Source organism: Erpetoichthys calabaricus, chromosome 10 (genome assembly GCF_900747795.2).
Source record: "Erpetoichthys calabaricus chromosome 10, fErpCal1.3, whole genome shotgun sequence".
Classification (NCBI taxonomy): Eukaryota; Metazoa; Chordata; class Cladistia; order Polypteriformes; family Polypteridae; genus Erpetoichthys; species Erpetoichthys calabaricus.
Genome location: NC_041403.2, coordinates 49,357,921 through 49,375,393, shown reverse-complemented (window position 1 = coordinate 49,375,393; position 17,473 = coordinate 49,357,921). Strand labels below are relative to the sequence as shown.

Below are 17,473 nucleotides of genomic sequence, written 5' to 3'. Positions count from 1 at the left end.
AGAATTGATTACCACCCAGTGCTAGTCATAAACGTCAACTCAACATAACTTGAACACCATTTTTAAGGTTTAAGGTTAGATGTCAGTATTTATGAAGTATAACTTCTGAAATAAACTAAACCTTATATTCCTTATGTTAGCAACTCAAATCTGATTTTAAGATTTCAACAAGCTTTTGAAAAATGAGGCCCTGTCAAACTTTACTTGTCAAAACTTGTCAGCATTCCTATTTCATCATATTCATGTTTTTCAGAAGAGAGAAGAGGAAGAGGAGGAAGAAGGAAGCACCATTAATGGCTCATCAGTGTATGAAGAGGATGAAGATCATGCCAGATCAGGGGCCCCATGGTTTAAGAAACCTCTTAAAAACCTCTCTGTGGTTGATGCTGAACCGGTTCGATTCACTGTAAAAATCACTGGAGAACCAAAACCAGAGGTTACTTGGTGGTTTGAGGGGGAAATGCTTCAGGACTGTGAGGACTATCAGTATATTGAAAGAGGAGAAACATATTGCCTTTACCTTCCGGAGACCTTTCCTGAAGATGAAGGAGAATATATGTGTAAAGCAGTCAACAGCCGTGGGACAGCTGCTAGTACATGTATTCTAACTATTGAAAGTAAGGACTAATTTATTATCATTGTTGTATTCACTGTGTAAAATTAGCAAGTCTTGCTAAAAGCTTCTTTCTTTTCTCTCCCTCCTTTTCTCCTAGCTGAGGACTACTGAAATCCTGCTTTACTGGATCTTTTTTCTTTACTTCCCTTTCACTCCATCTTTTCTATGGTGGGGCCAAAGCCAAATATGTATTAAAAAACAAAAACCATTCCTGTAAGGATTAAAAACAAAAAATGCATCAAACACTGCTTACCATTTTGGTATCCATTCTATAAACTTCAAATGTCTTTTTCCTTGATATCATTGCACTTACTGATAGATACCTTTATACGCTGAGTGACTGTATACCATAATACAATGAGTGCAACCGGACTTTTGATACACACAATGCATAATGTAAGGAAGTGGTAGAGTACTCAAATAGTAAATGCTGGCAAGTACACACTTTTCTTGTGGCTAACTTGAAGCCCGCCTTAATTTCTGGAAAAAAAAATAAAAAATCTACAAGCAGCATAGTTTATGCTTCAATTAATAATTCAGTTGAAGTTAAACCATCATTAGAAAATGACTATCTACTAGGATACAATGTTTACATGTTAGAAATACAATGCTGTACTACTATCTGCATCACTGGTAAGCTATCATTGTCCACTATTCACTGCAGACAAAAAATGGCTCCAACAGACATGTCAGGGTGCTTCAGTGTACACTTCTGATTAATTTTTTTATGATATATCTAAAGGTACAGCCCTTAGTGTGGTGAAAGCAAACTTCACAATGCATGCATGGATGAGAATGGTACAGCTGTTCATGTGAAAAAATGTACATTCTACAAGAGTATAGCAATAAAATAGTACTGATGTTCAGTGTAAAAAATTACCAAAGTAAAACAAATTAGCTAATAAGTTTGCACAATATCTAAATTTTCACTTTTAAATTTGATATGGTCCTACTATTTCTAGATCACTAACACAATCTGAAGCAGTTAATACCTACTTAACATTTGAAAATGCTTTAACTACAGCCCAATATGTACATACAGTGTACTTGAATCCTATTGTGTGTGAAAATTGTAATGAAGAAAGTTAATGTAATTTTTATTTCTCCTTTTAACTGCATTAATGCTGAAGGCAGAATTCTCATTTAATAGTTTGTTCTGAATAGAGTAAAAAGCAATTTGTTATTTTGTGCTTTATTCTGTTTTTTTTAAGTGGATAAAAATCTTTCAGAAACTGTCAAATATTTTTATCATGAAATTTAATATTCTTTTGACTGTAAACTTGTCCAAATCACTTGAAACATTTGAATATTTAATAAATGTATTGTCTTATTTTTTGACTTGCTGAACAAAATATAAACAGCACATATGCCATTTAAGTGCAAACCATATAGTAAAGGCAGGATAAGAGATATATTGGTTGGGAGTATATTGGGCATTCATATTTATGATAGTTACATCTATTAAGCCCATTTCTCTACCACAGATTCAGGACTACAACCTACATACCAATAAGCTGGGCACACTGTCCTTCAGCAGTGAAAAAGCGCAACACTTCTTTGGCATCATAACCAATTTCTCAAAATCACAATATGCTAAGACAATAAGCACTTAAACCAACCATGAAATTTGCTTATGATTCAAAACAGTGTACTTGCATAAAATGCTAAGTAACACCTGACAGTAAAAATGTTCAATTTGCATAAATTTACATGGTCATTAATAATTAAGCTTCATCTGGCCTTCACTGTTGTTCCAACATAGCTTCCTAAAGATTTACAAAAGGCCTATAAAATGTTCAAGATTTCAAACCCTTGTGTGTTCTGAATATACAGTTTTTCATTGACTAAAAGTGTTTCTTCTAAAATGTTATTTTTCAATACTAAACTTCCTGTTCTCCTGCCTGTTCTGGTTCTCTCTCAGCACTCAAGTACTACACACATACTAAGTTTTGTAAATTGTCCCATCTAAAGACAATTGTAATACATGTTTGATCAAAGCAATTAGCACAATCACCGTTTAATATTCCAACAAAAGGCAAAGTAAAACAGTTTCCAAACAAAGAGCAAGTTCATCACAATTTGTATACTAATACAGAGCACCGCGTCGCAGAAGCATTCAATGATATTTTTGCAAATAGTAAAAAATACAGAAATAAACATCAGTTGTAAATTTAGGTATCTAATACAGAAGTCTGTACCCCCTGCCAAGATACTTCCATCACAAAGATAAATCAGGGCTATTGCTCAAATACAAAGCAACACTAAGCTAATGTGTCAGGGAGCATTAGCATGTTCAATGTGGCTCACTGATAAAATTCTCTATTTAAAACTTTAAAAATTCAGCTTTCTAATGTTTTTCATAATTAGGCAATGTCTCCTTAACTCGAAGGCACCCAAATAAGGTTTCAGTTGCATATTTGTATTGTATCTTGTTCGGTAAAAAGAGCTAAATCACATTTAAATTTCCAAGAATGAAAATGAAATTGTTATAAAAAGAACTCATCATTTCCTCATTTATCTAGACACCAAATGGATGCACACTTAGCACTAATTCAAGTAGACACACTTTTTATCAACAGATATTTTAACAATGGCTAAATTATATAGTAACTAAAAACAGATGGATACTTAATTCATACACATCTAATTTGTTTGAAAATGTTTTAAGGGTAAGGAATATCTTCAGTGTCAAGTTGATGGACAAGCGTATAATTTAATAAAGACACAGAAGCTGGTCAGAAATAAAGAGGCAGTTTTAAAGTACAGTTCATAATTTGCAAACATTTCAATTATGTCTTCTTTTAATCTAGGGCTGCCTTTGGTGAAAAGAATCAGCAAGTCTGTATTTCTGCAGAAATAGTGTCTTGCAATTCTGGAATAAGACCAGAAATGCCCCTTCTGCAGGTGCAACTTTAGTACTACTAAAATATTGCATTACAAAGACCAAAAAAATACTCGGCACTCTGGGTGTGACTCCACAATTATACCATGCAGGTTAAGCATACTCATCACATTCTTGAAATGTACTTCAGCACGTACACTGTAAAATCTACCAACACAAAGATTTTAAACAACCACTGAATGGTGCCCAGTAATACACTGTTGACATACAGTAGTCTCAGTTCTTTTCAGTAAGTTGAACTTTTCAAATTCAAACCCCAATCTCTTACTATTCCTTCCTACATGTGAAACTATAATGATTTATATAAAACTTTGCCAAATATCTGACCCTAACTGAATTTAACAATAAACTATTTGAAAGTAACACTGATCCTCTGTATTCATCTAATTTAGTATTCTCTCATTTTAATTTGTTAGATTTTTAGTCCCAACAATGATTTATGTGAGACTTCAAACATCATATTCAGATAAGGATCAAACAATTGAAAACACAGTTCAAAGTCTGGGATCTGCAAGACTGAAAAGGAACTGGGTGAAATGAAATTGCTTTTAAAGAAAAAAAATTCTTAGGAAAACAGCAACAAAAAAGTACACTTGTTTATCAATCTGAACCGTCAGCAAAATTAGCAACAAGGGAAGAAAAACCTAAGTAAACTAATCATGAAGTCAAAAGGAACAAACACCTGTAGATATTGCTACATTTTTAGAAAAAAAAAAAAACAAAAAAAAAAACAAAGCATACAGCATAAAGTTTTAATGAAACCTAGTGATATAAAGTAACATTAATAGTTACAGCAATTTAAAAAATGGGAATGCAAAGTATTTCAAACATCCCCCACAACAGTACTGATCTTACATTTCAGCATATCTTAACACTATTATGCCTTAGCTATGCCACTGATGTCAATATGACCACCTAAATTGATGGTTCTTTTAGCCCTGTCAACTTCTATAAGATCCTTGGAAACAAAGGATTAAATTGAATTTTATACCTAACTAAACCAAAATCCAACATTACACAATGCAAATCATAGATATGCAAATCAGAGATACAGGCCATTCATTTATCACTAAAATGGACATTATATTGTTAATGAACATCCAAACAGTGGTAGAACTCTTCTGAAGCTGCATATTTCAAATGTGAATTTCTAATAAGCCAGAATTTCATATTTTTTATGCAATTAAAACCCATAAATAGACTGATTTAAAAACATTATTGTTACTATTAACCTTTGTCTACGCTATTTAAAACTACATTGCATAAGCCACATAAAAAACAATATGGTACATGTTCACAGGAAGTACTGCAGTTATATATAAAAACTAAAAATTCAGGTTATCCTAAACACAATCTTTTATTTGTTAATGTGTAGGCAAGAATGGTCTTTAAACAGTTGCATAATGAACTAAGGAATATCTAAGCATCACAAACAATATCAATTAAACTGATTTAAATATTGGATGTTGAAAATGTCACTTTCACAAAATAGGATAAAAACAGCTCACATTTAAAAAAAAATAATAAAAAAAAAAAAAAAAAAAAAAGATTACTGTAAAATGGCTTTCCCAGGCAGTAATAATTCTGGCTTGAAATTTCTGATTTTTGTTTTATTATTTGCACCTGAGCAGAATACTGGTATTTTCAAAAATACACAAATGACCAAAAGATTAATATTTTATTCAAAATTTATATGAAACAGTCTCTTTATTTTATATTATATATATATGCACACACACACATTTCTGGAAGGACCTGTTCTCCTTTGAGTTGTTGCTAAGTAGTCATTAGTGAACCAGGATAGATCATTTAGCATTACTAGAGTACAGTAATCCCCCGCTCTATCGCGGTTCAGCTATCGCACCCCTGCTATATCGCGGAAAAATTTAATACGTACATCCTACCTGTAGTGTACTTGGCAACCAATTCATAACAAAAGCGTACGGTTTTCAGCAGACAAAGTTTCGCGTTACAGAACCCAGATAATTTCTTACAAAGCCCATTATTGGCTGAAAGAGGAGACTCAACCAATCAGAGCGGATTTTATTCTCTTGGGCTCTGATTAGCTGCTGCTAACGTGGTGTAATCTCGCAAGAACAGTGAGCGTGGGTCCCCGAAAAATCTCGTATCGCGTACCTTGCTTGTGGTCCGACTTTTCTGAGGTTTTCGTTTGTTTTAAGCCCTACGATGGCTCCCAAGCATCCTGAATCTTGTAAGCCTTCTGGTAGCAGTGAGCCTAAGTGCCAGAGGAAGACCTTGACCATACAGGAGAAGGTAAAACTGATGAGGGTTATTATGTTACTCATATCTTTAGCCCGACATCCATGTATCATGTGTATCCAAAGTGTGTGGGAGTATTTTAAGGCTTAAAAAAAAAAAAAAAAGTGGTCTTTCTATATCGCAGATTTTCACCTATCGCGGGTGAGTCTGCAGCGTAACTTCCGTGATAGGCGGGGGATCACTGTACTTCCCGTTTTAAAATCAAGACAATTGTGTGTAGCAGGTAAGTCGGATCATCATAAATATCACGTTATTACTTTCTGTACACAAAAACCACAATCTGTTCCTTTTGGTGAAGAAATCAAACAAGATTTCCTAACCCAGTCTGCACACCCAAATTGTAACTCAAACACACACAAAACCTATGTAATTTATTTGAAACAAAAGTTTAACTATGTAAAAGTTTTACATATTCTAAAATGTAAATTAGGTTAAAAGTAAACTTGCTTTTTGCAACAAATAGCAAACAGAAATAAATCATTTTGATCTTAATATTTCATTCATTTAACAGGCAACAACAATCCAATCTAAATGCAACTTGCAAAAACATAGTACGTACTAAGAGGTAAAAATGTACAAAAGTAATCACCACCTTTAAATTTGTATTATTCATACTGTTATCAATTTTGTCAGATATTTCAGAAAATTTTCTCTGGGAGTTTTCTTCATCCATTAACCACTGCACAATTTTGAAAGTCTTGAATCATGAGAGAAAAATTAACTCAAGAATTATAAAACAATCTGTCAATTGTCTCGTATTCAAAATGTAACCTTAAAAAAAATCAGTTGTACTTCCTATCAAATTACAATTCCTGGAATTATTGTTAAAACTAAAAAAAAAAGGCACAGTGTTCTATTACTCAATCTATGAAAATATACAACTAAGCATTATATTAAGCATGCATTTAAGTGTAACGACATTCTGGCTAAGGCAGCAAAATAAATTATCAATCAGTTTTAAAATGTGTTTTAAGCATCGACTACACTTCCAACAAAACAAACGTTATTACATACATCTAAATAAACTCAGTTAAATAACCCAACTACCATGGGTTCCATGTTAGTATCAATAATTCTATTACATAATATGCTTTAACATGGGAGTTTTTTTCAAGGACTGCAAAATGATCAAGACAGTTCCTCAATATCTGTCACACAAATCTAGTCTCCATTATAAATATTCTGTATTTCAATGGCAGTTCACTAAAAAACACACACATTATTTTAGCTAGTACAAGTTTATTCAGAGTGCTTAAAAACACATGTTGAACAATGAAATGAGGACATTTAAATATTAAACAATGAACTGTTCTATACAGTTAAAAAATTACAACTCATTATTCAACTATGTTACCTCTAAGGTATGCCTCCCATTTTGGACATCCCCAGACTAGCTATGGTTTAAGTCTTCTTTATAGACACCCAGGCAGCTTCTGTTGAGAACACTTTCCTCAAAAAAGATATTGCAACTTGCACAAGTATATTATAAATGTGCATCATACTCAATACGTGCTTACATGATACGGTTTGCAAGTTTAAAACAGAATATACATTATACATTTTAAAATGTAAGGCCACACATTTTAAGACTAAAGAACTTAAAACTATTACATATAAAACTAAAAAGTGGTTTACAGTGCCTAACGGGTTTTCTTAACCAGTTAAAAGAATGGCATCATCACTTTTAACTTAAAACAAAAAAACTATGCAGTTTCAAAAACAAGGTTCACGCCTCAGTGTAATCAGAGATAGCACTATGTGACATATGAATATTAAAATGGTTTAAAAACAAAAAAAACACAATAACCTGCAACAGATAGCATAGCAAAACAAACTAATCTTATGTACTGCATAACAGCATCAAATTGCAAAGCTGATCCAAAGTGTAAGGGATGGGGTAGGGGAGAGGAACACAAAAAAAAAAAAAAACAAAAAAAAAAAAGAATTGATATCTAATTGCAAATAACATTTATGCTATTATGCATGAGTATGTCCCTCTCCTGACAAAAACAGTTTGAGTCATAACAATTACAATTCCTCAAATTTACCTTATAACCGGAGCCCTTGAACGGTTTATGTTCACCAGATCACCAATGGCATACACTCAAAGGATTCCTCCTTAGGGACAAACTATCTCAGCGCCTGATTCTATGAACTATGCTCGCAGCATCTTCAACACTGTGTGTGAAAATGAAGGTAGCATTTTTAAATTGAATATCACACTAATCATCATCAGGGGGCAACAAACGTTTCATACAGCATATATAAACAAGATGTACAGTGAAACTAGTGTTAACTTTTTAATGCTAACATGGATCATGCAGAAATATCCTTAAAAACCTCTTAAAGCATTGAGTCTTCAAACAATGTCTTTTTTCTATATTCAATCATACAAATCATTTAGCTGAAGGCTAACATTTATGTTTAAAAAAAATGGGGGAAAAAAACACGGACTACCCAGGACTAACATGAACATATTTACTTAATAGACTGATCAAAAGAGGAATTCCTCTAGTCCCCGGAAGTTAAAAATACACATAGGTATCACAATCATTTTCTCAATATACGGCAGGCTGACGGTTCATTCAATATATGTAATGAAATAAAAAAAAAAAAAAAAAACAAAGAAACAACCTGACATAATGAATGATATATAAAAAGACACACACACACACACACACACACATTAAAAAGTACCTTGCTCTAATAGTCAATTCTACTACACTGCTTAAAACATGTCCATAATGTTAGTGTGAAATTAACTTCTAACAGCATCCGATTACTAATAACTAGAAAATATCAAAAAAAATATTTATAAATTCATAACACTAAGTCCTTAGGTAATGCTTACCTGTTGCAAACTGCAGCAGAACCTAAGGTGCAAGGGCTGGGTGACACTGCAAAGATTAATGACCTGCTACAATCATTTACTTATGAATCAGATTAACATGTTTCAGTGTTACCCAAGCTGATAACATCAGTGTACAGTAAGATCAATATTAAAAAGGTTTAGATCCCAGTAATAAAGGGAGACATGTTTAAAGTGCAGCTACTATGTACTGACAAAAAATGACAATGTTCTTTTGAGATTAAAACGCATTTTAGTCTTAAGACGATTGATACAAAAAATATATGCTAAACTGAGGAATTATTTGCAATCTTCCATATTATAACAATTCCCAATATCACAAGCTGACACCTAGGCTATAATACTAAAACAAAAAAAAAAAACAAAAAACAAAAAAAAAAAAAAAACAGTATTTTTGAATGATGCACAAACTGTTTGCATTTACTTTGTATTACTGAAACTGGTGCAACTATGAGGCAATACGGGTTTCAAAATGCATATACACACTCAGGATGGTAAGCAATCCTGTTAACACAGTACTGTAAAACAACTGCTATATACAAGAGCCTTACCCTAGCACTATAAAAGATTACTGTATGATAGTAAGGCAAAAAGTTAGGAGATTAATGATTTAATAGTTTTACAAATTAATGTTTTTTTTTGTTTTTTTTTTTTTTTAAATTAATTGCATGATACTTACCCAACACAAAATGTAATGCTCAATTCTGAACAAGGCATTTAGGACTTGGAATATAAACATTCTATTTTTAATCTCTCAAAGAAATACATTGAAAGACAAAAGGAAATTCAGCAGTGTTGTGTTGATATCAGTACTTACAGTGCACAGCTCCTTGAAGAAACAGAAATCAAGGATGATGCACATCACTGGGCTCCTCAGCCCTAAACATCTAGACCTACACTGGATGCACTTTGACAGACAATGGCAAGGCAAATAGCAATTGCATTCAGATTTTCTTTTAATGGGTAAAAGGAAAATAAGATCAAAATAAAAGAGCAGCCAACAAATATATATACAAAGCAAACAATGGCTCAAATAGACAACAGAAAAAAATCAGTATTTAAATGAATACTGTATTAATAATCAAAATGCATTTACCTGTGCTGTAAAAAAGCAACAGTTCAACTAAAAAACCATTTTTAATGTCACATTTAGGGAACATTTAGCAACATTTCTTGCTTTAATGCTTACCGCTTCCTAAACTTTCCTGTGAGGAAAAAAGTTGCACCCTTATTAACAATTCAATCTATCTCAAGTCAGCATTAAGGTAAACTGTCAGTAGATTAAACATGTTACGATACTAGACTCAACTAAATGTGTAACATTTGTGCCAAAACGGTACTTTGAAATGCCTATTTATAGGGGAAAAACCCACAGAAAACAACCAGTAAGCCAAAGATTTAAAAAATATACATAATCCTAAAGAAACAAAAATATATATAAAAAAACGCATGTGTAATTTTATTTGTAGAAAAAGCCACATATGAAGACAAAGCTGGCAGAATTAGTGCTGCACACCTTCAAACCTACTAAGCAATCTGGGTCAATATTTCTAATGGACAATAGATACCTTGACTTATTAAAAATCCTTATATTGCCACCCACCCACTTAAACATATTTGCTATGTATCAATAAAGTAACTTGCAAGAGGATTATTACTTTGACCGAACTTACCAACACAGGAGGTTTCATTTAGTTTATTGCAAAACACAAAACAGGCATTTTAAAACTGAGATGATATACATGAACATTTCTACAGTTTATAAACATAAGAATATACCACAAAGAGTTGAAATACATGAACTGGAATGTCCAATCTATGAACCACATACTAAAAACAAACCGTTCAATTTATACAAGAAATCGCCTCTGTCACGGTTACTCTTACTAACAGTTTTAAACACTGTTTTTAAACCAAACAAATTAAGATCTTCATCAAGGCGGCTGCATCCATATATTTAACAAAGGTTTTTTCGACAACGAAGCAAATACTTTATGTCCACTTCACATTACTGGCCCTGTGCAGAAGAAATACATATAAAGTTAACAAAAAGAAGTCATTGAAGACTTGTGAAAAGCCTGCACAGGAAGAAAATGGTAGTTAGTGCGATGCCAGCTCCTCATGCTTTGCCCAACCTGAAGGGGGGAAATCTTAAGCAAATGTCTAAGCATGCATTTGAATATTTACTTTATTTACCACCCAAAAACTCACAAAAAGTCTAAAAAATAAATAATATTAAGTAACAACATCAAATCCAAGCTAACACTTTAAACTGCATATACCTGTTGTGGTTGTGGAGCAGGAGGATGTGGAGGCATCCCCTGGGGGCTTGCTTGCCCATAGTACGCAGCCTGTTGTCTGTAGTATTCCGCCCATGCAGCACTATAGTCTGGTTGCCCACCTGTTTGAGATGCAGCGGCAGGTGCTGGCTGACCTAAAACACACAGAGGAGGGGTTTGGGGGAATCAGTGAAGGTTTGCTTGGAATATTTAAACATACTATTTTTATTTAGTCAGTAATGTGAAGTAGCCAAGTTTTATGGATCTAATAATTATAAACAGTACAAGGTTTTTTAAAGAAACTCCTCTCTGACATGATATAGAACCAAATTAATACTTATAAGGACCAGAGAGCCAAAACGCACAATTTTTAAGTGGCCATTGTAGTTCAGCTCTTTTAACAAAAAGAACAGGTCAAGTTAAAGCATTAATGAAACCTATGTCGGGGTGGGGGGGATTTGAGATTTAGCTCCAATCAAATGTAATTAGTTTGAAAAACAGGATTCCTTCTGTAAGATCTACCTGGCTGATTTTATAATGAAATTTCTACAAGGGAACCGGAACCTTACCACATAAAAACACCAGAGAAACGGTCTTCTGGTGCGTTGGCGGTTACTGAAATTGTCTGATGTGTTTAGTGTGAAGGATCTATCCTTGAGGAGCAAGAAAAACCTGTAGTTTTTCTCTAGCATGACAAAATACCTTTTCAGCTAAAGCACTGAAAAGCAGAAAGCCATGTTTTAGACATTACACCAACTTTTACGACCAAAGACAAATTCTTTAAGACATTAAAAGGGCTGGTTTCACTGTAGAGGTTTAACAGCATGATACTCTGAATGATAAACGTATCTTGCAAACCAGTACCCGATTGCTAAAATGTTTTCTTCATTTGGTAAGTGGTACCAATCAATTTTCCCTAATATTCTGTAGTCTAAGTTGCTCATTGAGGAAAGCCCCTTTTAAAAATTTTCAAAAAAAGTAATAAAAACCTTATCCTTTACACGGTCCAATGGAAAAAGTGTGGTCCAATCAGCACAAGGTATACCCTTACTTTACAGCAAGTACACAGACAAATTGTGTATGAGCGTGAACAAAGATCTTAAAGGTCAAATTGAGGAGCACAATTTAAAAAAAAAAAAAAAAAAAAAAAAAAAAAGCTTCCAGCAAATAGGGAGACATTACTCTCAGATATTTATCCTACGAGTAGCATCACACCTCTACAGTATATTGGAAATTAGCTTGACAAAAAGACAGGAACGACAGATAAACCACATAATTCAGTAATGTTATTTTGACTCAACTATATGTTAAACAGTAGGTCAATGCTATTTTCAAACATTACAAGTTTCTTTCACAATAGAAAGTGCTTTTCCCCTGTTAAAACCAGATCAAAAATAGGATTAGAGTTTAAGAGCTTCACATGGACACAAACCATGAATAAAATTCAAAACACATCTTTTAACATCCTACACTGACCTGTTGATTTAAGAACACAGCTTATTTGATTTATTTGTCCCCTACTCTATCAGAAAATCTCTTTTTAAAAACAGTAATTACAAAACATTTAAACTCGCACAGCAGGGGAGGCTATGAAGAAAGTAAATGTATGAAGTGTTCTGTTCCTTCGCTCTGGTGTGTTTATGAAATCAATAGATCTCACCCATAAACAAGCTGCCACACTGAATTCAAAAAGTATACACTGTACAGAGATCACCCTAACTCCTTAATACCATGTACAGTCAGCAAACTCTAAGACAGGTTATTGGGGTTGCAAACCAAAGGTTTACATCACCTGCGAGACTCCACACTGTTTACAAAATAAAATCGTTTACTGGAGCTTTTAGTACTTGTATGAAAAACAATTGTGGCCATGTACTGCCAATAACCAATAAATTACACTAATCTATATATATATAATTCACTAAGCCGGAAGACAAGTAGCCACCCATGGAAAGCACGCCGGAAGGGGCGTGGATTCACTAAGCCGCCGACAAGTAAGATGCCCAAGACCACTGGATACGACAACAACTCGCAGAGCCATGCCCATCAACTCGGACGCGACAACTCTGAAAAAACGACATAATTTATGTTCGGCTGGGCTACAGTACACATGCACCTCTGATCCACGTTGACTTTACGGTTACGAGGCACGACCGCGTGCACCATAGCAAACTGTTTTACATGCTACATACAGCAATTCGCTGCGACAAACATGCGTCTTCTTAGATGGTCCTGCAGGAACACGGAAGACGTTTCACTGCCCACAAACACTCCTTTTTTCCCCGGCCCGCGTCTACCCTCGCTCTCTAGGCATTCATCCTGCCTGCTCATGTGCCCAGACGCAAAAACTCACCGACCACCCAGTTAGTCCCTTTCATCTGTGCTAGGAGTCCACATGCACCTCTGAGCCACATTGACTTTTCATTATTCTTAAAGGTTTCGACACCCGACCGCATCCACCATTGAAAACAATGGGAAAGGAACAACGAAGCCCCGCCTGATGAATCTGTTGCTCTCAAACTTCGCAACATGGCTGTTGGCTTTCTTTGCCAGCATTGGGATAACTTCGGCGACGTGGTCACAAACTGTAACAACTCACCACACAAGGACGCCCCGTCTCTCGAGGCACTGCCGGAAGACAACCATGGGATACGCAGAGCAGAAACCCAGGCAAATAGCACTGAATAATCAATAGCTGCAACTACTTTGCCCGCCCCAACTCCTCACCTGGGTTGGTTTTGTCTGTGTTCAGCAGTGTTTCCCAAACTTGGACCTGGTGAACCCCTGTGGCTGCAGGGTTTTGCTCCAACCAGATTCCTAATCATTAATGCCGGTGAAACTCATCAGGGTAAGTCGGTTTTTCAAACGTAGCCATGTAGCATATTAGTCTAGCAGGATGTAATAATCCAAGATGAATGCGCGCCTCCACGCAGAGTGAAAACACTATGTATATTGCTGCAACAAAATGATGAAAGAATGGGCGCATTTTTTTCACACAAGCTGAGTGGGTGGGTGTTAGTTAATTAGTTACTCGAAGGATTTCAAGATTTAATATGCACAAGAGGTAACACTGCAAAAACAGCCCAAACCATGAAAGACGGCTGGCAAAAAGTTGCCAACAAATTAAACGTGTGTGCCTTGTACTTACTGAAAGCAGCGTTACGGATTTTGCAGATGTTCATTTTTTTCCCTCTGCTTAAAAAACATTGAAAAAGCGGCATGATTATGCGGCGTATACTACGCCGCGGGTTGGTTTGCACCGTGTAAAACAGTTTGTTTGTCGCGGATAATTTTCTATCCACACAGGGAGGAACCGGGAAGTGAACCCACAATCTTCCACTGTCTCCTTACTGTAAAGCAGAAGTACTACTACAGCGCCACAAAGCAGTTAAAGAATGCAGCGGGCCACATGTTCATTTTTTCCCCTGTGCTTAAAAGGCATTAAAAAAGGTGTTTCTCAACTGTGACTCCGGAACAACTCAGTACACGAAAAGCAGCCAGAACCGCAAACACCAATGAAAAGTCTACGTGACTCACAAGTAGTGATGGGCCGCTCGATACTCAGGTTTCGACACTGTGTCGAGCTTTCAAAGCACTGCAGATTTTAATACTTGATCGAATAATAACATCTGTGATTTAAGGATTTCACATTTTCTTTCTCAAATGTGCTTACCTATATCATGGCAATGTACAGGGATATACCTTTATTTTCTGTCTACTCCGTTTTAATTAAGTCAGACCAAAGAAAACATTTAAGGCTATTAAATGTGATCTCAAGAAAAGATCAGGGTTAATTATAATACTAATAACAGGAGCGATTATAATGATACAGTGCAAAAGTAAATACTAATTGAAAGAGCCAGGAATTCATGAGGTGAGGCGTCTTATTTTGTTTAACTCTTGCTGTCGTATAGTGCATTCTGCCTGTCACTGTTAGTTATATTTATATTTTTTAGACATCAGACACTAGAAGCTGCTGACGAACCCTTCTCTTCGTTGTCAGTCTGTAGCTGCAAAAAAATAAAAGCAATAAGGGTTTTAACAGACGTCATTGAAGTGTATCATAAGTTTCTGTAACGTTAATGAAAATGGCCAGGAGGTGCCACTAGAGAGGCGAGTGTCAAATGCTTCGAAGCTGCGATACGATTTCCGACACAATTGCTTCAAACGTGTTGATGCTTCGTGAGGCTTCACTCCGCCCATCACTACTCACAGGTGCATGTCGACTGCAAAGACTAAAACGACACAGGTGACGAGTTGGGGGTGGGCACATGAGCAGGCAGTGCATACAGTTTACAATACAATACAGTTTATTTTTGTATAGCCCAAAATCACACAGGAAGTGCCGCAATGGGCTTTAACAGGCACTGCCTCTTGACAGCCCCCAGCCTCAACTCTCTAAGAAGACAAGGAAAAACTCCCAAAAAAACCTTGTAGGGAAAAAATGGAAGAAACCTTGGGAAAGGCACTTCAAAGAGAGACCCCTTTCCAGGTAGGTTGGGCGTGCAGTGGGTGTCAAAAGAAGGGGGTCAATACAATACAATGCAGTACACAGAACAGAACAATTTCTCAGTATAGTAAGAAATAAAAAATATAAATTTTAGAAGTACAGAGCAGAATTTAACAGTAGATGATATATCCCATAATAAGATTTGGATTTGTGTAGAGTCCTGGAGACCTCATCCTTCAAGCTGCCTCCCCCATTTGGCATACTGAATGAGAAATCAGCAGACTAGCATGACGGACGGGGCGTAATGGGCGTCCTTCCCCATTCCTCCCGTTTTCTTGGTGGTTTATTAAATTACGGATTTTTCAAATGTTATTTTTCCCTGTGCTTAAAAATCATTAAAAAAGCGGCCTGATTATGCAGCATATGGTACGCCGTGGGTTGGCTAGTACTACTATAATACACAGAAATGTTTAAAAATCTGAGTACCACATACTGTACATATATATTACCATATGTAAATATCACTAGAATAATGTGCCTTTTCAAAACATTTCTACTCTTACATAGTGTTGTAACAAATACTAAAACAGGAAATTTGACTAATCTATAATTGATTGTTTACCTATTGTCAGTTGGCTTGGCTATAGCATTCTCAGTGTATTACCTAACATTAAAGCAGAGTGGCCATAGTGAAAATCCTCACAGCAGTGTTTTCTTAATGTTAGCTAACAAACAAAAAAAAAAAAAAAAAAAAGCCAAATATCAAGGGGACTATGGAAGAGAACAATTGGTTACACTCCAGACATTTGTGAATTTTTCAGTCAAGCATAAACAATTTTTAGACATTGTTACTTCAAGAGTTATAATGTGCATGTTCAAAAAACCTTCGTCTTTAGTGTTTTTACAGCTCAGTGAATGTACAGGGCTGTGAACAAGCATTTGCCTCCTTCCTAATATCCTGTTTTTGCATATTTTACACAATGAATAGCCTAGCACCTTTAGTGTTTTAATTTAAAAAAAAAAAAAAAAAATTTTTTTTAAAGAACCTGAATCAATGATTATATCGATAAGGCTTTGAAATCACTGCTTTCTTTATTCAGTGAACAAAGTAATTCAATATCCCTATCACCCACATGAAGGAATATCCCCACACTTTGCATATTTAGTAACAGCACATTCAGCAGAACTAATTGCAACTAGCCTCTTCTTATAATTGGGCATCAGTCTTCCACATCACTGCTGAGAATTGTTACCCCACTCTTTTTATAGAACTGCTTTAATTCAGATGACCTGAAATGTTTTAAGAGTGTGAACTGCTTATTTCAGCTCCTGTTACAGAAGTTCTACATGATTTGTCAGGACTTTGACTAGACCACTCCAAAACTTTAAATTTAGTTTCCTCCAATATGTTTTGGGTCAGTATACTGATACATAACCCAGTTAACTGCTTATTTCAGCTTCTGTTACAGAAGTTCTACATGATTTGTCAGGACTTTGACTAGACCACTCCAAAACTTTAAATTTAGTTTCCTCCAATATGTTTTGGGTCAGTATACTGATACATAACCCAGTTAACTCTTCAGCTTTACGTAATGGACAGATAATCAGAAATTTCATTTATGAATACTATAGTAAAGTGAAGTTAATGGCAAATATTGGGTCCTGAGGCAAAAAAGTATTTCCATACCATCAAACTTACAACCTCCATGTTTTACTGTAGGTTCTAATTTTTGAATGCTTTATTAGCTTTACTCCAGAAATAGTGGGACCTAGTTTTGAATTGTCTACAGGACAGTCCGAAAGGTGCAAGGAACCATTCAGGTGTTTCTTTGCAAATCCAAGACAAACACTGACGTTAGAAGTGCAACGGAGCCACAGCATGAAGTTATGGGAAAGAGTAGTGGAAGCTAGGTTAAGAAGTGAGGTGATGATTAGTGAGCAGCAGTATGGTTTCATGCCAAGAAAGAGCACCACAGATGCAATGTTTGCTTTGAGGATGTTGATGGAGAAGTTTAGAGAAGGCCAGAAGGAGTTGCATTGCGTCTTTGTGGACCTGGAGAAAGCATATGACAGGGTG

The 17,473-nt window shown here is 35.3% G+C and overlaps 2 protein-coding genes across 6 annotated transcripts in view; one reads left to right on the top strand and one right to left on the bottom strand.

Moving 5' to 3' along the window:
• The window catches only part of nexn (nexilin (F actin binding protein)), a 60,655-nt gene extending 59,561 nt beyond the window's left edge, over positions 1–1,094 (top strand). Inside the window, exons 14-15 of the mRNA XM_051933014.1 lie at positions 261–617; positions 714–1,094. Coding sequence (XP_051788974.1) covers positions 261–617; positions 714–727 — 371 coding nt within the window. The 3' untranslated portion in view covers positions 728–1,094. The remainder of the gene's footprint in view (positions 1–260; positions 618–713) is intronic.
• Positions 1,095–3,205: 2,111 nt separating this feature from the next.
• The window catches only part of fubp1 (far upstream element (FUSE) binding protein 1), a 59,578-nt gene continuing 45,310 nt past the window's right edge, over positions 3,206–17,473 (bottom strand). For 4 of the 5 annotated variants that reach the window (XM_028811183.2, XM_028811184.2, XM_028811180.2 and 1 more), the window contains 2 exons: positions 10,950–11,101; positions 3,206–10,684 (listed from right to left, as the gene is read on the bottom strand). In XM_028811183.2, coding sequence (XP_028667016.1) covers positions 10,676–10,684; positions 10,950–11,101 — 161 coding nt within the window. In that variant the 3' untranslated portion in view covers positions 3,206–10,675. The remainder of the gene's footprint in view (positions 10,685–10,949; positions 11,102–17,473) is intronic. The other variant, XR_007936120.1, reaches the window with a different exon arrangement.